Here is a 26,254-nt window from a genome sequence, read left to right as displayed (position 1 = left end):
CCACTGCATCTCCTTAATACGAGAGACTTTGTTAACAACAGACAGAGCATGAGTCAATGTGCGAGATAGGACTAACGCCACATGAACAATATCTGTGTCTCAGCGTTCGATTCTTTCTTTCTCCCTCACTCGCTTCTTTGTCACTTGTTCATTTTCTGGAAAGGGGTCGAGATTGCAGGGCATTGAGGGAGCCGCGGTTCTGTCATGTTTTCATTAAAAAGCCACGCTTCACTGTCTAATCCTAACTGCTCTCCTCTTTCCTAACCAATTGTGACTGCTTACCTCATCTTTCAATCATGTTTTCCCTGCCCTGCCCCTTGCCGCTGCGTGATGTTGTACACCAACTCACCGTGAGGGTAACGAATGACATAAAGTTGGGGGGACAGAAGTGAGGAAAATGCAAACATGGAGGCTAAGGAGAGGCAGGGAAACAGAGGGATGAGGTAGAAAAGAAAGCAGAGTCCAGTTTTCCACCATGATGGGACAACGTCTCTTCTGCTCCACTGACTGCTCTGTCCCAATTTGCCCTGTGTGACTTTAAACAGTAAACACTGGGGGAGGGGATGAAGTGTGTGTGTGTGGGTTTGTGGGTTTGTGGGGGGGTATCGAGAGACTGAATGGACCGTCGGGGACAGACATGAAACCAATTGTATGCAAAAGACATTGTTTGCATAGATATATCTCAAAGGAACGCTGCAGAGGTGCCATGTTACCCCCCATAAAGCCGTCCCTAACCAGACAGGGCGACAATGCAGCATAAAGCTAAATGGACCATCTCAGATAGAGAAAATTAAGCATCAGTGGAAGCATCAGAGGAAACGAGGGATGCAGGGGAAAGAGAGTGGGCGGATAGGAGAGAAATGGGGAGAGATGTAGAAATAGGACTCCATTATTCATGACGTGTGTTTCATGTGCTTGGTGACATCTGGGACAGCAGTGATAATGAGAGTCCCGGGAGACAGAAACTACACACACACACACACACACACACACACACACACACACACACACACACACACACACACACGTATCCCAATGCATGGCATCGTAGAGACACGTGCCACTATTGTCCAAACACCTTCTCTTTACTGGATGTCCCATTAATTCCTATTGAACAGCGAATTGTCTGTGCGCTAAGGCTTAAACACTGAAGTAACTTTGGTCTTCAAAAAAATGCACCTCAGTATAAAAGTAAACATCCGGCAATGAAAAGCTTTCCACTCCTCCACCTTGTTTTGATTTAGTTGCAGATAAGAGACGGTGTTGGATTTATGGTGTGTGTCTGCCATCATATGTGTGTATATGTGTGTGTGTGAGACAGAGAGAGAGATGAGATGAGATGTAGTGTACTCCAGCTTAGCCCCATGGCCTGGGGCAGTGAGCTGCATTAGCAGCACTGAGTGAGCTGCCTGGTCCCTCCCTATTAGAGTGCTGGTGGCAGAGGAGTGTCACTGCCCAGTATGAGGGAGAGAGAGGGAGCGAGAAAGGAGGTGGGGTGATGGAGTGGGGGCATGACTGATATAACCAAAGTATCAAATATCCTGAGTTTCATCATCGTTACTGCAATTAAAGAATGGAAATCACCATCTCAGAGGCGGAAGTCACAATAGATTCAGTTTGTAAAGTTTAGTGCTGAAACAGTGTAAGCAACTTTATTTGTAGCATCTTTAAGTGACAGTAATATGTAAAAATTATCTGTAGGTGAAACTGAATTGAAAAGAAAATGTCTAGCGTACAGCTACAGTTACATTACAGCACGTAAAAATGGTGAATGTGAATTCTATGATGCACTTTCTCCTTGAGTCTGCATCGAATGCTCAAGAGTCCGAAGGTTGTCAGTCTGAATTTGTAGCCCTATGACAGAGTCCAGCTTCACAGTAACGCTACACAAGACAAATGTGTACACACAATAGAAGTACACTCACTGTTCTGCTGTCTGTCTTCATAGTTAGCATTTCAAATTAGCTCAAAATAGCTAGAACAGCCTGTGACTGTGTATATCTGCCGAGGTGTGAAGATTTTCCCCCACACCATGCATGGATTAGTCCCTGCGTCCAGAAAGATATACAGATCTGGACTACGCTGTGATGTTTTTCCAAGTGTTTTGCTTTCAATTTGATATATAATTATGAAGTTATATATAAAAATAATAAGGAATATTCTCAAAAATTCCTGAATCCAGATGCAGACACAGACACTAAATCACCTACTTGGACTGATAAACCTGATTATGGATAATGCTTCTTGTTCTTTGTTTTTCATCACTTGTCTTCCTTTTCTTGCGACATACCTCTTAAATTCATAAGTGCATACTGTACTATATGTATGTATACATATATATATATATATATATATATATATATATATATATATATATATATATATATATATATATATATATATATATAAAGAAAAACACCCAGCACGCCCCTGCGGGGTTTTATCCTTCAAGCTCGGGTCCTCTACCAGAGGCCTGGGAGCTTGAGGGTCCTCTTGCAGTATCTTAGCTGTTCCCAGGACTGCGCTCTTCTGGACAGAGATCTCCGATGTTGTTCCCGGGATCTGCTGGAGCCACTCGCCTAGCTTGGGAGTCACCGCACCTAGTGCTCCGATTACCACGGGGACCACCGTTACCTTCACCCTCCACATCCTCTCGAGCTCTTCTCTGAGCCCTTGGTATTTCTCCAGCTTCTCGTGTTCCTTCTTCCTGATATTGCTGTCATTCGAACCGCTACATCGATCACTACAGCCGTCTTCTTCTGTTTGTCTACCACCACTATGTCCGGTTGGTTAGCCACCACCATTTTGTCCGTCTGCATCTGGAAGTCCCACAGGATCTTAGCTCGGTATATATATATATATATATATATATATATATATATATATATATATATATACACATATATATGTATATATTCAATGTATGAATTTCCCCTGCAGCATAAAACATTGCATCTCATTGTCACTTTTTGCAGGATACCAACGCATAATACCTGCATAATACTGAAAATTCATTGCTATGTCAGGCTGACATATGGGAGCTGCTTTATGTTTCTTCCCTGTAGTTTGTATATGCTCAGTTATTGACTGATGTCTTAACAGAGTTTCACTTCATAGTGATCAAACCACTCACGTACTGCAAAAATAATGAATTATTGAACATTTCCTATGTGCATTCTAATCTATAAGCAATACCTGAGGAACAACAAGCCACCTCTTCCTCAGAGAGGCGTTTCTGTCACATTAAAACCTCAGAGGAGCGTTTCACTATGACCCACACTACAATCAGTCGGGGTCTGTGATGTTGATCTGGCCTTTGTGCGTGTTTGGATAGCTAATAGTGAAGCGGATCAATAGGTCTGATTGAGAGGTCATGTAGGAACATGGCACTTTGATGACCACTGGGGATCCCATTCAGTCCCTCATCGTGCCTCCTCATGTGACTGTGAATGATCAACCACATTCACAGAATTTTGAGTGTATGTAAAGATATATTTTTACTACAATCCCACACATCAAATATGATAACATTTCAGAATAAAACAGTGGGGCAACACTGTAAAGCTATAAGTTTACGCGTTGTGGAAAGCCAGGATTAGAGAACAAATCACTGCCTTTAATAATGAAAGCAACACAGAAATGAAGAAAGAAAGGGAGACCAAACTTCTAGTCTCTGCTGTGAGGGGTTGTGAAAATAAGCATTTCCTTAAATACAATTTCTTAGTAGATCCTGCTGTAATCTCCTCGCTCTAATCCTGCTTTCGCCTGCCTAAACAAAAGCGTGGAAGGAAGTAGGAAAAAAGGGGTAAAACCTCTTTGCTTTCAATCCTATTTCTTAACCCAATCCACGCTACATAAACCCTGCAACTCTTTTACTCTAAGCCTTGACACAAGCCTTCCTGCTTTCACTTTCCTTAATGACTGTGGATGTGGATGGAAATGCGGATTAACAGCTATCTCTTACAACGCCACTGGGGACCCTTTCTTTGCCTTGATATCACAAAAAGTGTCAATAATAATGGCAACGATAATAATGATAAAAATGACTGATCAGAATGATTGCTCAGGATTGTGGATATGACCTGAAATCAATGAAGATAAACCACTTTTATTGATCTGCTTTCCTTCTCATATTAGCTTTTTGTCTTCAATTATAATGTGACCACTTTAGAAACTAAGCTACTAAGATTCTGCTTGCATTATTTGCTACTGCGTATCCATTTATATTTACTGAAAATTAAAAGTTTACAATTTTGGTACTTTGATTCTCCCACTATAACAGCTACATTTGACCGATATGTCTCCATAACTCAATTACAATATAAGCTAAAAGCTGATTTCTGCATTTTAAGAGAAGTCACACTTGTTGGAAAAGTTCAAAAAAGTAAGATTTGGCCTGGTTGGCTTTGTTTCATTTTATTGGTTTGCCTTATGTGACTTTTCACTAAAATTTTATTATCATCACACAAAAAAAAAAGAAAGCAAAAGGAGCAAAATAATCTTGGTAATTTGTCAATGAAGAAGAAACTTCCTAAACTCTCTCTTACTCTCTCCCTTTCTGTACTCTCACAGCCTGGCTTGAAGGGTTACATAGTGGCCAGGTTTCTGTCAGACTGATGTGCTCGCAGGGGCTTTCCTATCATTCCCTCTTACTCTGAGTGACACTGATACACTGATGCACTGTAAACATACACATGCTGCATGAGTGTGTCTATAGCTGTGTGTGAGCCTGTGTGTTTTTGATGGAGACAAGGAGGCGAAAAAGCAAACGAGAGCGACGGCCGACGCGTCAGAGTGTGTGCATTTCTGCGTTAAGTGCACGTGAGCAGGCCAGTGTAATAGTGTGTAAATACTCAATAACAGCCGACACTTGTCAGCCCTCTGCTCTGTACACACAAAGCCTGTGGTTGGGCCATTGTTGAACTCCACCTCTCCATGCCATCCCTCCAACCCCCCCATCCCCTCCCAAATGGGCTTCTCAAGCAGAGATAATTATGTCTATTGTGCCCCTTGCAGCACGCGCTCACACTCACACACACACACACACACACATACACATTCACTGGTTTGTGCTAATTAACACACCCACCCACGTGCCTGCTCAACCTAACTGAGTAAAAGATGGCTGCCAGCACCCCATCTGTTCCTGTCCGGCTCTCAGTCGCTCTCAGCGCACTGGGGCAAATACAAGAGGGGCAAAAATATCTACAGAAAGTGAAAGACCAACTGACAGAGGTGAACAAACCACAAGCAAGTGAAAATACATACATTTCCACCCTGTCATGTTGATTGATATGTCTCGGGAAGACAGTTTTTCCAGCACCTCGTTGCTGAGTTTTGGTCATGCTGCCATGCGTTTGCAGGTGTATGCTCATGGTGGAGGCTTCATCTGCATGATTAAGTCCCCCATTAACCCCTTCCTTATTGCCTGCTGTGGACCACATGGGACAGAGGCAGGGGTAGATGAGGGAGAGGTGAGAGAGGGATGATGTGAGACCCAAGGGCTGTGGGGGGGCAGGATGACAGTAGATGGGGTTATGTTCCAAGAGCCCTGGGGATGCCACGTATTCCCCATCCTCCTCTATCACACAACGTCCTGATGTACTCAGGCGGCCCGAGCACAACAACAGGCGAGGCGTCACAAAGCAGAGCAAACCACAGCCTTAATGTATCCCAAGTTAATGTTTAATGAGTACGCCATATTCAGGCTGGTTCATGCAAAATCTGAAAATGGCTTTATTGTGTTACTTTTGAAGGGCGCGTGTGTCTGTGTGTGCAGAGAGGCTTGTTCAGTTGTACTTACTAGAAGCAAGTGTGTGTGTCAAAGTGTGTTTACAAGAGTCTGCCATGTCCCAGACAAGTGTATCCATTAATGTATTCCTGCTCTGAGTACACAAGCACAGATTTACAGACATGGTGTCCTAACACACTGCTGCTCTCCATGACGTCCCTCTGCCTTTGTCACCTCGCTCCTGCACCTGTGTGAAGCCTTATGACACTAACTTTCTAATTACACAGAGGGAAAACTGTATAACCATCTATACACATACAACAGTATTGTTATATAATGGTATTCCCTATGTGTGTGTGTTTATTTTATTTTTATTTACCGTTTTGTATACTTAGTTTTTTTATTTTTCCTTTTGTCCTACAGAAATTATAACAAGCATATTTCAGAGAAAAAATAAAATTACTTGATCTCTTTCATAAATAATCTGCATATTAACTGACAAAGGGGACTGGAGTGTGCTTCTCAGCATCATCAGACTCCCATGTGTATTTGAATCACCTTATTCCTACAAACCAGTCAATTCAGCTGCAATGTTTTAGCTGTTTGCGTCGATGTATGTGTATGTGTGTATGTGTGTGTGTAGCTGTGTACTATTGAGTCTATGTAACCTCCTGGTGTCCAGCAGGCACCCGAGGGGGCCGAGGATTGATTTGTAATGTAGCCTGTAAGTGACCTCGCCACCTGGTGACTCCTGTTAGAATCCAATTTTACATTAGCGCCTGATACTGAGCATTTACACACTGACAGGTTATGACAGGTTACAGTACAAAATGCGCCTGACTTATGATATACTGCGGCTATTTTGTTAAAATATGAGAGGGGGTAGAACAAGATAGAGTGGGAGTTTGGAGTGTGACTGAATGAGAGCAGAAAATATTGCTCTGTGTAGGACAGGAGTTTATTAATCTGGTTTTCTAATCTTATATATACACTGTAATTCTATTTTGTGCTTTTCAGCCTTAGGTTTTAAGGAAATGTTTATCAAATTACTGTGCAAATACATAAACAAGACCAAACAGTGTAGCAGGTGGATTAGATGGGGCATGGTTGGGCATCTTCTGTGGACCACCATGTGGCTACAGCCATCTGCTGGTCCAGTCTCTATTCATCGGACCCACTCATTAGCTTTCTGCTGGTTAGACCGACGGCCTCGATCGGCAAGCTGAACCCTCTCTGTGTCCCACTGTTGTCTTTATTCCCGTCCACAAACCCTCCATCTCTCTGTCTCTGCTCCAGCTCGCCTCCTTCAGATCACTGCTCAGATTAGCAGACCTCGATTGTCTCATGGGGGTCACAAACACGCGTGGGCACAGACACAGACACGCACGCACACAAAGCTTAACTACAAGGATAGTATGGGACGGGGAAGCGAGAGGGAAATAGGTCAGTCTGCCTGCACCCCTCCCCTCTTAACCACCCCCCCTGTCCTGGCTGGATGGGAAAGTGGGACAGGCAAGGGGACAAACACACACACACACACATACATAATCATGCACACATATAATCACACACACACACAAAATGCTCCAGAAGGGAAACATGTGTGTTTGACAAAATAGAACCTGTTGTGGTTCAAAGGGCATGGCTGCGTTGTGTTATGTCATCAACTCAACCTTCACACCAATATGTGACTGTGCTACTGATCAGAGTCTACACATAGCAATGCCTCTGTGCAAAAGCACAGATATGAATTGCACATAAACGACTTAAACTCTTTTTTTAATTCAATGTAGGGCTGTCATGATATCGGATTTGCACATTACAGCAACACTGTTGCCATATATATGAAAAAACAAAATATATTAGCAACAATGCTATCAGTCAGATTCATCTATGACTTGGTTCAGTTTGTGTTGTCTAATTCACTAATGTAAAGAAAACAGGCCTGTCTATTCACGTATGTACTGATACTGTGCTTTTGTTTTGAGATAGGGACAAATGACGAGGAGGAGGTACAGGAAGGAACTGTGATCAGATTCATTGTTGGTTCTGTGGTGCCACAAATGTTGCTTTGAAGGTGGGGAACATCAGTGAATCACTACGCCTAAAATACCTCAATTTACATTTAAAAAGATAAAAAAGTCATAAACAAGCACTGAGCTATGAGCTGAAATGCATTTCTGAAAATAAGAAAAAGCAAAAGTTTTTCTTTTTCTTTTGTGACAGTTAGCCAAAGCCCACCAGATGACAATACATAGGGTTGAATGATTGAATGCTTTGACTTGGTGCTTGCAGACCATTTCCATCAGACAATGCCCTCTCTCATCAGTAGCAGATAACAGAGTATTTGCTCTCAGAGATACATTTAAGTGGGTCTGATCAGAATAAAGATTAGTGCTAATCAGATGTTTGAATATGATTCGTTGACAGTCGTATTGTCGTGTTACTAAGCGGCAAAACCTACAGGATTTTTATCTGTCCCCTGCTTCTCATTACCCTCAATTGTAACAAGAAGAAAAGGAAAATGGTGCAATGAATTAGTCTGACTATGTGTGTCTTCGCACAGTGGCTTTATTTACTCAGATTTCACCATCATCTCCTGCTGTGACAGGCAGTCACCTACTCACGTGCACATCGGGAGCTTTCCATCATAAAATCTATTTTAACTTTCACATCTTCATTAGATCTATCCAGACAGTCCTTTGCTGGCCAAGCAGGGTAAAAGCATCACTCTTTAGTGTTGAAATGATCCAGTGAGGAGAAGGAGATCAGTATGAAGACACTGGACTGTTTATATAACCACATGTATCAGCTGTATGAGGACATTTACTGTATGTGTCCATGAGTATGTTTGCATATTGTGCACCCATGTGAGAGTGCAATAACAATATTCAGATTATGAGCTGTTGTGCAGACTATGTTGATTGGCTGTAAGGATGACGAGGTCACTTTGCTGATTGGAGGGTCAAAGTTGAATGCAACCACGCTGCCAGTGTTTGCCCTGTTTGTGTGTGCTGCTGTTGTAGTGAAACGAATGCTGAGTTCAGTGAGCAGCTCATCATGTTCAGCATCTGATCCTCACACTCACTGCTCATCAACTGACCTATATACCCCTAATTACACACTGGAGCCTCATGACAGTACAGAAACACCCCATACATAGAAATCACAAATATAGACACAGAGGGCTGGCATATACCCAAAGCAGATCTACTATATTTATGTTCAGGAATCATCAGAAGTCACATGTAAAGCGTGACGTCAACAACTCTTAATCTTAAGAGCCGAACAGAGGAAAGGGAAAGAGAGCACAAATATGAAAGCATACGAGTAGGACATTTATGTCTGGCTGGCTGATGTGTGTATAATATGAGCATTCATGAGAATTTTCATGAATTTAGCTAAGTAAAAAGTAGTAAAGTATTTTTCCCTACACACTATAAGTGTTAATAGTGAATGCCAAAATAAAAAGTATGGCAAGAAATACAAAAAGCGGGTGATTTGGTCACAGCCCTGAAAAATGTGGCCCATTAAAGCAGTCACATTGGTAACTGAGGACAAAAAAATAACTCTAAATACACAAAAATGCTTCAGTATTATGAAAAAAATACTGTACCCTGAAATGTCTGAAAATGACAAATTACTGCAACCTTGGTGCATGTACATGTGTGACACAGAGTCTGTGTGCTTTGCATACATATAATATAAAACACCATCTGCCAGGACCTGAGGCCGTTCTTGCCCTACTACCCTCCTTGCTACTCTTCCTTTGGTTTGCTTTTCTTTTCCATCTCTCCTCCCTCTGCCCTTTATTGTTATGGCAAAGGGTTTTACATGCAGAAAATAATTAGGCCCACATCTCAAACAAAATCCTGAGAAAAATGCACCTAATGTACCTACAAAAAAGCTGGAAAAACACATAAAGACAGATCTCAACATTTATCTTTTCTCGCACACACACACAAGCTCACATACACTAATGAGGTTAATGAAGATGAATGCAGGGGCACAGTCCTATTGACATCCTGTATCTCTAATTGTGGCCCTGTTCTTCAAGGACACAGTGGCAAGACAAGCAGGGAGTGGACCAAAATAGATCTGATGAGGAGAAAGTGTGGAACGGTCGTGCGACGTGGAAAGAGATGTCTGTCTTTCATTTTCTTTGGTGTCAAACACAATTAAAGGCACTAGTTGACATTAGCTTGAGATAATTAAATGTGATGTGGAAAGCAGGGCTAGCAGAGTTGGAAAGATGGAACTGTCCAAAGAAAGAAGGTGGCAGACGAAAGAGGGTGAGGGTGGAGATATGTTCAGGAAGGAAAGAGGAGGAGGAGGAGGAGGACCGGATCAGTGATCCAGAACAGTGAACAGACAGAAGACACGAGTTAAGAATTCGGTCAAACATAGAGCACAGTGGCACATCAACCGCTCTCACACACAAACAGAGACACATAGAAGATAAAGACAACCCTGAATCCAACAGTCAACAATCAATGTGCCTTCACCATCTCGCTCCAAGTTCACTCACTTAATGTCCTACCTGGGACAATGGAAACAGTGTCTCTTTCCCAGGATACAACACTGACGTACTCCTGCACAGCAGCGGGGATGAGGCACTTGAACACAGCTACGTTGCCCCGCATTGAGCGTTGGTCCGCCACCCGCACGGTGTAGGGCTCCCTGAAAACTACACAAACACAAACACAATATTACATACAACACACTGCATGTAGAAAAGATTAAATCTTTTAAATGGGGTTTTCTACCAAGGAATAAAGACTTCCCTATTTTTTATGAACATTAAAAGAGATGAAATTGAAAGATGATGATTATCTACATAAAATATCCCAGAAGCGTTCCATTTAGAAGATGTGTCGACAGAGTATGAGCGCCATCAACATGGTCGTATTACCCCTCTTGCCAAGGCAAAAACAACAATCAGCACCGTGTTTACATCATCAAAAACAACACATTAACACTCCAGAGCAAAACGCCCTTTCATCAATTACCACAGCACTCCGCATGTATTCACTGGAAATTACTGAACTACTCCTGTCTATTGTTTGAACTCTTCTAATCCTGCCTCTGCTTTTGGCACAAATGGCACAAGCCACCATTAGGCAGGATAATCATGGAAATCATTTTCTAGCTCAGGGATGACATCATAATAAAACACTGATGTTTTTTTCTCAGAACTTCCCAAGTATACAACAGACTGAGCTGCACTGAAGGGTTAATGGTGCTTTGGTTTATTCAGGTTCATGCAATATTTTACACTCTGTTGAATGAGCAGGAGCTCATTAGCGAAATCACATGAAAGCTAGCACGTATCTGAAGGTTGCTAAGAAACTGGTTCGGAATCCCTTTCCTGGTAACAGACATGATGACAGCATGCATACATTCCTGCTGCAAGAAGAAAACACTTGCCAGTGCACCAAAATTTACATCTTCTTTAAATAAATAAATTGAATAAACCCGTTCTGTTGAGTTCTTTTGAAACAGTATAATGAAACGCCTCTAATGTGAATTTCTTTACACTTTGCTGTTAGCCACGAGGCAGTAACACTGAATTAAATTTGACCCTTGTCAATAGCTGTTCAGTGGCAGTGCAAGCGCAAATCTGTGGCCATAAAATCCCAAACAAAACGCCCACATCCTGTCTGACTGTATAACCTGTGCACCAAGGCTTGACTGAGGCCGTTGGCTGCAGGATGTTTGGTTCATGCTAATCCCTCGGCTCCTGAGGCCTGGCTTTTGGGTCATGTGGGAATGAAGGCAGCAAGCGGCTGGCATACAGCTCAGGATCCTGGCTCAAATCCTCAACTTGGCACTAGTATTAGTATTAGAATGAATATGAGTATTAGTTTAGGTCGGTGTTGGGAGGCAGAATATGAAAACAGATGTTGATGGCAGGCGGGAAGGGGGAGGGACTCACTGGCCTGAATGAATGATGGGAAAGGGGGAGGGCAGGGCGATAGATGTAGTGTAAGTGTATGCATCTGCTGATGGTGACGTATCTGTTTACCGGGTAATTTTCCTCTTCGTGTTTCTCTTCTCGTTGTAGAGCTGGAGCTTCCCAAAACCCCAGATGTACTATTTTACTTTAGATGAGGTCTCGCCTATTAAAGCCTCACATGCGCTAATCAATGGAAAGCACCAATTAGGTTTGTTAATGAGAGATAATTAAAGAAGTGTGCTGTGGCTATATTTAGTCTGGCACAAGAGGACAGTTTGAAGAACGAGGGAGCAGGGAGGAGAAGGAGGACAGAAATGGGAATATGATGGCAACAGAGGCAGCTTCCGGTCAAAATTCACAAAAATAGACTGTAGACAGTCTAGTGTATACTTTGTGTGTATCCTTTACTATAAGTGAAACCCACAACGATACACAACAGAGCATAAAACTTAATGTATAAATTTTAGTACTCTACACTTAAGTACACACATTTCTTTTTTATGCAGTGAATTGCTTTTCACACCCTGCAAAGCATTTAAAGGCCCTTGTTTGAGAAAAATTCCAGTGGCTGTCAAACTCCTGCTTCTTCTGTTGTGCTGACCTTTGATAAAGGGAAGGACTGCCAACGAGGATGAGCCAGTTAGCTCATATAACCTTTTGTCACAGTTTTCCTCCTCACCGGATGTGGTTATATCTCACAGTAGAGCTGCTACTTCACTCTAAGTACTGTAAGGGTTGTGTTTTGAATTTCTTTCTACCAGATGGTGCCACGCCATAGATGAAGGGGTTATGTTGGTGTAAAGTGCAGTGGTTCATCAGCAGCTCAGTCAAATAGGTGTGAGCAAAGGCCAAGGCCTGATGTAGTACGTGATGCAGATGTTCTCTCTGTAGACTGTGTTCTAGGTCAATCTGTGTTCAGGTCGAGACAGGCTATTTTAGGGCAGGTGATTCTGTGTGTGGGTTGGGCTTTTTGCAGCTGCCAATCACATCTGCTCTAGTTTATGCTTCAGCAACAGTCTCTTCTTGCTGTGTCTCGCTTTGACCTTTCGCTCCATAACCCCACTTTTCTTTACCCTAGGGTTTATTCCCTTCCTGGCTGTTCATCCAACTCACCAGCTTTGATGCGAATGTTGGGGCTGCGGATCTTGCCGGCCTGGTTTTCTGCGGTGCAGAAGTAGTCATTGTCGTGGATGTAGCTGTTGTAGGCAGAGGGCGAAAAGGGGTACAGTTGCAGCGTGCCATTGGCGTGCACATGCCGGATGTGGGGCACGTCGTAGATGTCGTCGCCGGTGGCCAGGTACCAGCGCAGTATGGCACTGGGGGTGCCCCCTGCTGGACAGGGCAGGGACACCCCCACCGAGCTTGAGTAGGTTACCCTCTGCAGGGAGGCATTCACAAAGTACAGCCTGGTAGAGCCCACATCCTCACTGTGTACTGCAGGGGCAAACATACAACACATCATCACTTAACAGACAGAGATGGAAGTAAAGAGTGGATAACAAACACCTGTTACATGCTGAAAACGCACAATAGTGTCAATACAAGCTTATCAGACTTCAGCAACACTGATTTAGAGCATTAAGCACCACAGTAAAGTGAAAATGTTGGACAGACAGGGAATGTCCTTCAAATCTGTGGCAAAATAATCATAACAAATGTGTGTCAAATGTCCAGCTGCAAACATCAGTCACATGATGCAGAAAGCAAGGGATTTGGGCCAAAGTCTGTGATGGTTTAGGTGGATCTGGGGGGTGGGAGAGGAGGAGCCTGTTACCTCCATACAGTTCATGTACAAACACATAAAGACAAACAGAAAGCAAGAGAGAGAGAGGGAGAGAGGAAGGGAGCATGTAGATAGGTTATGTGATTGGAATTTCTATGCCAGACGCAGAGATTTAAGTCTATTTAATCTCCTTACATATTTAACACACACACACACACACACACACACACACACACACACACACACACACACACACACACACACACAGGAATGGTATTCATTGGCACTCAGATTAAACACATACACCTCCAGCACTGAGAGGACAGTGAAAAAACAGGAATGAGGCAGGCCCGTCTCAAATTTGAGGTCAGTATAGGAAAGATTAGAAGAAAAAATGGAAGGGAGACACCGCACAGATGTGGATGTTAATTCTAAATTATGTCATCTAATACAAACTGTCCACCAAATGGTCACCCCCCTCCAGCTATAGAACAGAAAGTCTTTAAAACATCACCAAAGGTGCTAAAAGACGCTAAAGTATCAAGGATTTCGATCAAAACAGGTTAAACTTAGCACTCAGTTTCAAAGAGATCCAACAGATGTTCCTCTGAATAGCCCTGATATCTAATACTGCTTTTAAAGACAGAATTTAATCATTAAAACTGATCAAAATGAATAACTTTATCATTGTTATAATCACATTCACTGATTCAAATAAATGTATGCATTTATTTAGGTGAGATCACTGACTTTTATGGGATTCTCTTTTTTCTTTCATATTTATTCCTAATTTAATCTCCTCCATATATCTAATGCACTCATTCATTGCATATCAATAGGCCCAAAATGTTTTCTGATGCAGTTACATAACAGATATGATGACAATCTGCAAAGCCTTTCGAGAAAATTGGCTTGGGGAAAAAAACACAACTGCTGAGCGTCTTGGAGCTCAAATGGATTGGAAAATATCTTTTTTTCTAAAAATAATTTAGCACAAAATTTCTGATGTGAATACATAAAACAAAATCAGAGCTATAACAGTAAACCTCATATCTGGTGATATAATCACAGGACTTGCAACTAACAGTTATTTCATTTTCTTTTGTTACTATTTTATTGATCACTTTGGTCAACAAAATCTTACAATGGGGAAAAAACTTGTCACAATTTCAAATTTAATTTTTTTAACACAGTCCTCAAAACCCATGAAAAGAAAGGCAGGCATTAGATACTTAGAGGTGTCAGTGAGGGAATATTTGACATTTTTGCTTGTTTGAGGGGTTTTTTTGCCTCATTTTTGAACATTTTTGCTTGATTAATCCCAAAAAAAGTTCATCCTATTAGGGCGTTTATAAGCCATCTCATTGTTTCAGCTTTAAGAACCGGAAAATAACACATGGATAACGGTACTGACTCCTCTCCTATGATCTTGATCACCATTTTTGATGTCAGGTACATTTTATAGTATTGAAGTTCATAAGAAGATGATAACAAACAACAATGATCACAGCCAACAACCTTCAGAAGTTTTAATACACAAAATATTTCATTATTTGCCATCGTTAATGATCTAATTATAATGGTAATTGTTTTGTATCAACTAAATAGAAGTCTTGGTGTGACATCATTTTTAATGCAACCGTCGTGTAAGCCTAATAAAACCCAGAGTAATTGCAAGTTTTTTAATATTGTTGCAGTGATTTTCAAAACTTATCTTATAATCAAAGACGTGATATAAACTTATCACATTAAATCTTGAGTGAAAAAAATCTGCATGTGATCGTACGATGCATTTCTTTAGTTGGGAACATTCAACCTTTCGAGATTTTGGGCATGTAGTCAGTGAAGGGTGGCTTCAAGCTATGGGTGATGTTTACGGTCAAACGTTAACAAGTGAAGTCTGGCAGAAAAAATCAACACCATCAACAGTATCATCATGGTAGGACTAAGCTCAATGTACCAGATCGAAGAAAAATGCAGCTATCTTATCCATTTAGTGGGGTTAGTCAATAATTCCAGCTTCCTTTTAAAGAAGTGCCACTGTCCCTGATGTAGGGATTGATAAATCTGGGCAGCATGTTACAGATGGTATATGAAAATGTGTCTGGCAGTCCAGTGGTGGGCTGCAAAAACCAGGTCAGACTCCCTCCCCTCTGCAGATTACTGGTAATGGCCCCTGAGCATAAAGCCCATATTAAAGATTGCAATATCTATAATCTCCCAATGGGGGGACAGCACTAAAGTACTAGAGTGAGGGGGTCACCCTGAGCTTGGGGGGCTGGGCATCAGGAGAACCTCTCATACAGTAGATTATATGGCCTGGGGGCCTTGGCACCAGGCGGGGCTTGGGAGCACTGGGACTGATGGAGCGGGAAGTGGAATACGAGGGGATCAGAGTAAAGTCCTTCCACTCCCGAGCTGGTCAAAGCCAGGCAAACTGCACGTGCACTCAGCTGACATAAACAGACATGCAAACACATAAATACATTCAGATACACATCCCAAAGTAGCTCTCAGTGCTCAGTCACACTGGGGGGTGGAGGAAGCGGGTTGCCATGGTGGTGCTGGCACTTGAAAGCTGTGACTGAATATAAAAAAACAAAAAACAATGCAACAGTCTACCCTAACAACAATGACCCACTGAACAATCTAAATTTAGAAACTGCAAACAACCAAATCCCATAGTCTGTCACACTTTTCCAAATATGAACAGCTGCTGAAGTGAGCAAATATGTTTAAATGGAAAAGATTCCAAACTAAGCACAGCCACACATTACAGCTCGGTTAAAAAAAAAAAAACGTGTTTTACTCACTGACATACCAGAAACTGCTATTTTGTTAAGTGTGTGAGGGACAGCATTATCACCCCTCTCCACCAGGTGCACTCCAAAGCTGAACTGGCACTGGTTTGTGCCAGACTGGCAGAGTTTCCACTCAATTTAAAACTGAGAGATGAAATGTTACTTATGACCTGTGCCAGTATACAAGGCTTGTGTAGCAAGCATCAAAATGCCAACAACACTGTAAACACACGCGTTTATGCATAGCTTGTAATGGTTATCCCCAGGTGACAAATGCTATGATGCAGAAGATGAAAATTAACCTTGGCCAAATGCAGACAGTCCACACTAAACTATTCAACATGTTCATAAAGACAAACTGTGCTTACTCCAAATTAGAGGAAAAAAAACAGGGTAGTTGAATAAAATCTCATTTGATCACATATTCATATCATAGATTTCTATCAAGTGCCATTAAAGAAAAAAGTATATTTTCTGAGGGTCCAATGTGAGGGTTTCAAATGTTTATTTGCCCGAATAAACCCCCAAACACCAAAGATCTTCTTCCTATGGGGCATGTCAGAACATGTTCTCAACCATGTTCTGACACACGAACTGCAAAACTGTTTGCCAAATTGCCATCCCACCCTATTTTTACCCCCCGCCCCAAAAAGTTGAGATATAAACTTAAAGTTCAGCACAAATACAGGAGAAAACTTTTGTTTATTTCTCATGATATTTAGTTTCTAAAGCTGCCTTGCTCTGACCTCTGTAAACACTTTCCCACTGAGTTTATGGGCATCGGTGATCATATTGAAAAGAAAATAATAAAATTGAAAATCTTGGTCATACTGTGTTTCAATATGGAGGATTATCTGTAGTATGAGTTTCTTCTTCACAGTTAGACCCGCCCTTTGTCACATTTGCTTCTTTGCAACTGATTTTTGCCTTTTTTAGGAGCCATTTTTCTGCAAAATCACTGTATCGTGATATCATTGTTATAGTGGGCGCTGTATCATGAAATCATGAGTTGTGATTTCCAACCATAATAAGAATTTAAGTCTAGCAGTATGTCTACAGACATTACCCTAATAGCAGTATTGACCAAAGCTGTGGGGTTTCAGTGTTGTTGCTGCTGTAGTTCAACTGCACCCAGGAGGCTTCATCAAGCTCGTTCAGACACAGCACCAGAGAGCAAAGCAGCCCTCACTGGAAGGTGTTGGAGCACCGAAGGCACCGCTGGAGCTAAAGCTTAGGCTGTCAGAGTCACAGCCACTATTTTATACATCCTGCCAGAGAGTCATGCATGAATATGTATGTCGAGGAGGCAGAAGTCATAACCTATGCAAGGTTTCATCATGCATAATGCAGCTGATCTACGCCTCTCCAGGATGGGATGGGAGTATGCACAGGAGTGCATGCACACACAAGCACACACACACACACACCTGACGTTCATAACTATATTGTAATGAAGGAGGAAAACAAACTCTTAAAGTCCCATTCAGATGTGCCTGCAACCAACCATCAACATATTACATCCACAAGTTGCTTCTCTTCCTCCCCCTCTTTTTCCACCCATCTCCATCTTCCCATTCCTTCCCAGCGCTACAGTAATTTTCACAGCATTTTCATCTTTCATTAACTGGTATGGCACGTGCAGTAAAGGTCAAAAGCAGGATTTACATTTGCCATGGCATATGTCAAAACCCCTTTCCCGTCCTCTCCTCCAGTTCTTGCTATTTTGGAAACAGCTTCACTTCCAAGCAGACTGTGGCTACTACACCGAGTACACTCCTTGCCTGCCACCTCTCCATCACTCATCCTGTTTTTGCGACAGAAAGTTGTGAGTTGTGTTTTGATAAGGGGGCAAAGGGAGTGCAAGTGTGTGTGGAAACACAAAGCGGCACAGGATGCACTGGAAGAAGACACACTGGCACAAGGGGTGTGAATTTAATATTGGTGAGATACGGGGGGATAAAGATAGGTGTAAGCTTAAGGATAATCCTCAAGGGTCTGGCATAAGTAGGTGGTTGGTGGGTGGAGAAGTGTGTGTGTGTGGGGGGGTGGTTGTTGAGGTTACATCTAATCAACGAAGGGGTATCGCTGTTCCCCACCCACTGTCTTTCTGTACACCCTGTCCCCAACAATATGCTCCCCACTGCACCCACCCCCACCACCAACCCCCCCGGAGTGTGCTGTGTCAGTAAAAAAAAAAAAAAAAAGTGTGCTACTTCAGCAGTCCCCTGGGACCTGCTCCCCCTCACATCAAAGCAGCCAGTTTCTCTCTTAATGTGAATATCAAATCTGTGGATCACAAGTCCCAGCACAGTCTGCATAAACTGCCCCTCCCCCAACCTTTAATTCTGCCTAGTGATGAGGGAGAAGAGAGGGAGGGGAGTTACTGCGAGAGGAAGCGATGGAGGGAGGGAGAGACGGAGAGAGAGAGAGAGATGGAGGTAGAGAGAGGGAGATCCAACAAAAACAACTACTTGCTTCAGAGATTTGACATTTGCTGAACACTCCCTCCTTCTAAAAATGTGAAGCGCCGGCATCCAATAAAATTTGGAGGAGGTCTGGCTCAGTTTGGCACTGTGTTTGGTGCTGTTACACAGAGTTCTTGTTGGAAACAAAAAAATGAAAAAACCCAAATTTCTTACTGTAATTGGTATTTGTTTGCACCCTTTTTCTCCTGTTTTCATTGATGACTTCTTATTTATAAACTCATTTGCATGTATAATAGATTTCAGGGCGAATGGGAGAGCAGGATGACAGTGACAGAGCTGTGACGTCCTGTTGGTGAGCTGGGAAGTGCAATAAGCCCCTTTTTTTGCTGCCGAACACCAGCACAGTTTCCCCACCATTTGGCAACGAATTTGACTGCAGAAATGTTTTCTTTGTTAAATCGTCAATGATACGTGGCATTTGTGTTGTTAAATAAAGTCTGATCAGTTATCATTAAACTCTTGTATTTTTATTTTTTAAAAATATTTTTCCTAGAAATTTCTATATTTCAGCTGTGAAAATTTCATTTAGTTTAAAATAAATAAGTCAGAATTTGGGTATTTTTACTCTTCAAAAGGCCAAAGTCACTCGGAAAGGTCTTCACTTTTCCTTTAACCTCTTTAAGTTTTAATTTTACATTCTTAAATGTGAAATTAAATAATGCCAGGCTTGATCTAGTTAAAAAAGGGGAAATAAAATGGAGGCCTGGGCCCTTCCTGAGTGATGATTGGCACCCCTGTGGACCACACATCTCTGTCATTGAGTGGTGCATAAAGCTCAGATTGCAGCTTTAATTGTGTAGCCCTGCAAAGAAGCACAGGGAATTGGGCTGGGAAGGGAAAAGGGGGGATTTTTTCACATTTCTATTGGCAAGGGGGATGAGCAATGGAGAGCACAGGGAGCAGGATCACCTTAGTGCTTTACACACCTCCAATTAAAATCTGGGATATATCATTCACATGCTATACATAAAATTTGCCATTTTATTTAATTAATTAGATTTCATATTAAAATTCCAAACAGGCCTACAGCAGGCCTTACACATGAAACTTGATTTTATAACCTGCTAATTAATCCACAGTTACACTGAATACGGTCTGTGGCTATAATTCATTAGCAGTAAAATGAAAATACCTCATTTCACTTTAAAACCACCAGTTAGCGCTATAAATAAATCCTCGTTTAATTGTAAATAATGCTAATTGTAATGTATGTATATGCTACTCTTTTAAGATTTATTACTTACCCCACGTCCTGCCTGTCTCCTAAACCCTCTGATATGATTTAGTACCCTTTAAAAACATTATTCGTGTATAAATTGTGTCGTAAAGAACCTTATATTTAAAACAAATAAGTAAAATAACTTCGAGTTTCAGGAAAATTCGAAACACAAGCTAACAACCAAACCAAGAGGGACGTCCCAGTCACTTGCCCTCCTCCACGCGCCCGCCAACACAAACACACAAACAAGAACCCGGGGCGCACGCGCTGGCACACGCGCGAACACTACTGCGGGGTCCAGGTGCGCTATTAGCGAGGAACATGACCGGGCAAGTCTATAATCTGCACCCACGCCCCTGGAGTTTCTCATTTGGTGAAATAAATTTGCGCATATATTAATACGATTCCACAGAAGCCAGCGAGGCAATGGAGTGACAGCTTTCAAACTGAATAATTTATTTGTATGAATAATCAAAATTAAATCTGAATAAAAATCATGTAGCGCATATAGCTAAGTCATATTACTGGATAACTAAAACAAACCTCAATAAATTAATTAGTTAATTTAAAAAATAGAAAGACAGAAAATATCACAACTTAAAAATGGCAAATGGACCTAATGGCCTACTTGAGATCGTTTGCACTGAGAACGGCCATATTCCTTCTTCCTGTCAATCCACCGTATCCCGGACTTTCTGCTAAATAAATTTACAGCTTCTCAGGGCCAGTGCTAATAAGGAAATACAATGTTTAAACAAGTCTCTAAATATAAATAGATAGGCTACACAAAGGCCTATAAAATGCTCTCATCTAGAGATGGTGTTGAATTTTGGTATTTTGGACGCAGATTTGTTCGGGATTATTATAATGCACTGCAATAGCAGAAGATCAACTTTGTAATAGGGTCAGGGATTTGCTGCATATACTGAAGAAGAAAGGAAAAAAACCCGAATCTATTTAAACAAATGCAACTCCGTTTTTTAACATTTTCAGACAGAATTAAAGAAAAGGGGGAATTTTCAAAAGGACCAAATAAATTAAATAAGGGGGAACAAAATCTCAATACACTTAATTATGGCCTTTATGTGGGTGGAGACCTATTAAACTAATAAGGCCATTCTAGGAGAATGGGCCTTTTATTTGTCATCCATTTTAAAATGGGAACAATTTGTCATCACACAGGAAAATCAATTAATACCCTTTAAAATCTCTTCCTAAAAAAAAAAAAAGAGAGAGAGAGAGAGCATCTCTGTGGAAGCGAGCGCCCGCAGCCAAATACAGCCCATCAAAACAGCTGCAATTAGCAAATGCTACACAATGAAAGCGTCAAGATTTCAAAAATCACGCGCATCCAGCCCCTTTCAAAAAAAAAAAAAAAAAACTTTACAAGAGGGCAACATTTTGAGGGGAATGTGTTCCAAAATTGCCAATCAATTTATGTAATTGCAGGCCGCTCCATGTTTTCATTTCTGTCTCAACCCTCCCTCTATATTTGCACCTCATTCTCCCTATTCAGCCATTTTACATATTCATAACTGGAGTTGGTAATGCGAAAACAATCCGTGCTATCAGCACCATCTGCGAGATCAGGGTCCGCTGCATAAAACCACTACACATCCAGGTGAAAAAAAGCACTTCACACCTTCACTTTCACACATTTTCTACTTACTCAGCGCGGAGGCTTTATGCATTTTTCATTTAAATGATCTTTTGTTTTTTCAACAAATTACTCATTACAAAATATTCGATGATGCACCAAAAAGCAAACGCCACAAATCATCCAAACCATCACATGCATCATAATCCTCTTCACTACATTTCATCCAACTTAAAAAAAGAAAGAAGGAAGAAGAACTACAGGACTCCAGCATTCAGTATGAAGGGTGTGAAATATCCCAAGCATTTCTTTTTTTCTCTTACCTTCTTGGAGAGAGTACAGCAGGAGTAAAGTTACAAGCCACATGCCATAAATAGCAGGTATATATTTCAGGAATATTTGGCAATCCTGGCAAGTGTGAGGCGCGTTTTTTTGGCCAGGCGGGTCTCCGTGCTGGACTGGCGACTGTGCTCCCCGGAGGTCTCTCCAGCCCTGCTGCCCCGCTAAGCATGGAGGGGAAATGAGAGGCGCCTCAGCCCCGCCCATGTCCCTCCTCTCCTCCCAAGACTACAGTGCATACAAATCCATCCTCCCTATACTGATCAAACACAGCGGAACGATGGATTGCAGCTAAGCCGATGGTTAGTTTTAGGCGAACAGTGTGTTTTATGGACCAGTTGTGTCCAAAATGTCACACTGTTTGAGCGGTGGAGCTGCGCACACAGATCTGTTGGCACCTTTGGAGAGCGCACCCACCTGTGCGCCCCTGGTGATCGCCTTTTCTTTGCGCAATGTGGAGCTACAAAAGCCGCCTAGAGAGTAGAAATCTGTCACTATGCTTTCCTTTCAGTTTAGGTTTTAATCACAGGGCCGAGACGCTGCAGATGTCAGTAAGCCACAACTGATTTCTTTTTCTTTGTCTTTCAGAGCCGTGCATATGCGTAGACATTTGCGCACAGAAATGCACTGCAGACTGAAAGAAAGGAGGAGGTTGTAGCAGGGTGTGGGGCATGACACTTTAGACTGCGCTGCAGGTAAATGAAATGAAGGATAAAATGTTTGAGCGAAGCCCTCGCGGATTGTGATTAAGTTCCTACATCGCTGCTTCGCCTCTTTCACTCCGCTCCGTGTCGCGATGTGAAGTTCCACTGTTCACAGAAATGAATGGAGCGAGGCAAGTTGCAGGACACTCCCAGTTCATGGAATATTTAAAGTCACTGTGGATTCTGGCGGTGAATCTGAAAAGCGATCCTCTGCTTGGAGCTACACATCAGTGTGCATTCAAGAAGCCAGCAGAAAGACCGACGATCTAAACTTATGAATAAACCCAAAAGAAAATTAACCAAATTCAGCGAAAGTCGGTGTAAAATGTGACTGAGTGACAAATTTACTTTGCATATTACAAACAAACAAAAAAAATCTATTATCAAGTTTTTTTCGTTTTTGATTCTGGGTTTTTAAGGTAAACATTAAAACTTCTAATGTAATGTAAGTTACACACTTATACAGGCCCATTTCATCCAGATGTCTCACCCCTGCAGACCCGCACCACAATTTATGAAGTGAATCAGATGATTTGTGACGATACTTTAATTTTGAGTTACAACTTGGAGGTATTTGGAATTAGAGCGGTTTTTTATTGCTTTTTTTGTTGTTGCGGCAAACAATTGATTAAAGTGCTTGTAGTGAAACTACCCGACCAAATATTGTTTTTATATATATAAAAAAATAATAAATCATCTCTTTAATGTTAGTAATAGTTTCCACATTCAAGAAAGGAGCAGTAGCATCCAAAACAGAAAACAGCCTATGATAGAAGTGGCACAAGTGCATTTATGCGTGTTTGACACTAAAGGGGTCAGAAGTCGCTCATTAAAACAGTCCGTGACGAACCTGTTTTAACTTGGAGAGAAGTCTGTCAGCCGGCATCCTCTCCACCCCTCCCTGAGTCTGCAGAGGCTGCTGCGCTCTGATCTGACCCGAGGTTTGAGCCTTTAGTTCCACATGCAGGTCACTACTGACATCTGCTGGTAGAACTAACATTAGACATGTAAACGGCTCATTTTAGCAAATATCCTCACAGTGATTTATTATTCATGTGACATTATACATTTAAATATTCCGCAGAAAATATTAACCAAGCAGCAGTTTGCAGTCGGGCACTCTGGCTTTCTCGTTCCTGAGCGTAATCAGTGGTTGTGCCTTGTTGTCAACCTTTATATGTACATTTACAAGTAAATAAAGACCTTAATATGTACATTGCAGATATACAGTTCATGTGTTCTTGACTGGTTAGATGTTGTTTTTCTTGTATCGTGTACTTTAGTCGTCTTCTGTGGTCTTTCAGGCTTTTTTGGTGTCGTTGCCGTTGAATTCATTCGTTTTAAGAATGTAAAAAAAATGGATTTTGGCAACTTCAAATGCTGTGATAGGTTTATCTTGGTTTTACAGCCTAATAGTGGCCTCCTTCACTTACATCCGCACATCTTTGGATCTCATATTAAAAGTTCCTTGAAATCAAGTTCAGACCTTTAATTTTGTAATTTGACAGAAGGGCCAAGCCTCAGCTCCCCGGTTACTTTTGAGCCTCTGAAAGCAGGAGACTGTGTAAAAACTTTGTGTATGAGGATGGGTGTTATTCCTAAACAATCAATGCATTTTGCTTTCGCAAAACCACTGAATTAAAGCTAAAAGTCTGCACTTCAATCACATCTTGATCATTCGATTTAAAATCCACTATAGTAGTGCACAGAAGGAAAATTAATATATAAAAACATAAAAAGAGTTTTTTTTTTAACTGGTTTAAACAACAACAACAATCATAAAATAATTATTATTATTAGTTGAAGGAAATAAATAACTGAACTTTATTTTATTCAATAAAACAGATACTGACAAAGTCCTTTAAGGGCATAATTTGGAGTTGAGAAAAGTTAATAAATCTCAATATATGTTATTGAAATAAAATATATTGTTGTTGCATATTGGAAAAATGTTAAAACTGCAACAATATTCTATTGTAAGTGTGGAATTGTGATAATATTGCATTGTGGGGTGTCTGTGATTCTCACCTCTAAGAAACACAATAACTGGACGTGGATTAGTAATATAGAATATAGAGAATATAACAACGCTATTAAAATGTTATTCTGTTGTTACCAACAAATAGAACCATCTGAAGCCTGAGTGCTCTGAGGGATCTGGTTATGTATGTTTATCTTATTATTTAAAATTTCTGCCATCTGACTTTGTAACTTTAAAAATGTCTGGAGAGAAAATTAAAAGTTTTTGTACCCTTTAAACCACAAACCTCCAGATACTACACTTCCCATAATTCAATGTGATACAATTTTTAAAACTTAATCCAGTTTTATGCAACCATTATGCAGTAGATTTAATGGTGTTCCACAGGCTAAGAGCACATTTTGTGACCAGAAAGCTATCAAAATCACAGAATGTAAAAAGGTTCCCTTAAAGCAGAAATGAAAAGATAATTTAAAGATATAAAGATACTGTTGCTTCCACTTTGAATTGTTCGAAAATTAAAGTTATTATAGATGGCACTGAAAATGTCAGAAACACAGTGTTTAACTAAATACTTACTCTGAATAGCTTTACCTTGGCTTCCAGTAACTCTAGGTTTTATTTAAAGGCCCCTGATAAACCTTCACTTGATCCAGATCACTGCATTGAGAGCACTGACAGGGACTAGAAAATGGGAGCATATTTCTCCTATATTGGCTTCTCTTCATTAGCTCTGTGTTAAATCCAGAACTGAATTTAAAATCCTTCTTCTTATATACAAAATCTTGAATAATCAGGCCCCATCATGTCTTTTGCTGTCCTATTATCCCATTGGTCTCAGGCTGCTGGCTTACCTGTGGTTCCTAATAGTAGAATGAGAGGCAGAGCCCTCCTGTGAAACAGGCAGACTCGCCCTCCTTTAAGATTAGGTTTAAAGCTGTCCTCTTTGATGAAACGTATAGTTACTGCTTCATCAGATGATCCCGGACCATCCCTCAGTCATGCTGCTATAGGTTTGGGCTGTTGGCCGACTTCCCACAATGCACTGAGAATTTCTTATCCACATCCCCGTTCATGTGTTTATACACCACTGCTGCATCTTCAAATCTTTGATTTTTTTTTAGGGTAAGAAATGGTGAGTTTTCATTGTTCTTCTTCCCTCTGCCCAATAGGAGGCAGTGAGGTCAAAGATCTACTTTAGTGATGCACCACTTCCAACAGCATGAGACAGATTTTTATCCAAAACTTTATTTTTCTATAGTAAAGAGATCAAGAGTTGGTATGCATGAATTAGAGGTTGAAAATGGGGACATCATTTGAGGGCGAGCAAGAGCATTACAGCTGTATTTTTCTACTGAGAGCAGCGGTTGAGTATGACTTTCTGAGTCTTTAGGCTTTCTGAGGTCCAATCGAGTACAGGGGCTCCAGTCAGCTCCATGCTCCCCTTTGGATGTTCCCCATTCACCCTACATCCTCATAAGGAAAAGAAATAGAAAAACGCAATTTTAAAAAAGATGCATTACATGTCTTATAAGACTTGTATGTCTCATATTTGTGAAAGTGTACTCTTTGGGCTTTTGTCATATAACATAACATGCACTTCTTTCAAAATAAGCTCTAAGTCTAATACGACTTACATGTAGAGCAACAACGTGTGCCATTGGATTGTATAGCTTTCTGCTTCTTATCCATATGAGCGCCACCATTAAAACTCCCT

The 26,254-nt window shown here is 41.2% G+C and overlaps 1 protein-coding gene across 4 annotated transcripts in view; it reads right to left on the bottom strand.

Annotated features, from left to right (window-relative positions):
• The window catches only part of LOC116330296 (Down syndrome cell adhesion molecule-like protein 1 homolog), a 49,129-nt gene extending 27,129 nt beyond the window's left edge, over nucleotides 1-22,000 (bottom strand). For 3 of the 4 annotated variants that reach the window (XM_039617927.1, XM_031752563.2, XM_039617930.1), the window contains exons 1-3: nucleotides 21,837-22,000; nucleotides 12,801-13,121; nucleotides 10,272-10,418 (exon numbers count right to left, since the gene is read on the bottom strand). In XM_039617927.1, coding sequence (XP_039473861.1) covers nucleotides 10,272-10,418; nucleotides 12,801-13,121; nucleotides 21,837-21,879 — 511 coding nt within the window. In that variant the 5' untranslated portion in view covers nucleotides 21,880-22,000. Of the gene's footprint in view, nucleotides 1-10,271; nucleotides 10,419-12,800; nucleotides 13,122-16,231; nucleotides 16,279-21,836 lie in introns of those variants that run through there. The other variant, XM_039617928.1, reaches the window with a different exon arrangement.
• Between the last annotated feature and the right edge of the window lie 4,254 nt (nucleotides 22,001-26,254).

This window comes from Oreochromis aureus, linkage group 10 (assembly GCF_013358895.1).
Source record: "Oreochromis aureus strain Israel breed Guangdong linkage group 10, ZZ_aureus, whole genome shotgun sequence".
Classification (NCBI taxonomy): Eukaryota; Metazoa; Chordata; class Actinopteri; order Cichliformes; family Cichlidae; genus Oreochromis; species Oreochromis aureus.
The sequence above is the reverse complement of the archived record's forward strand: the minus strand, read 5'-3'. Positions and strand labels throughout refer to the sequence as shown.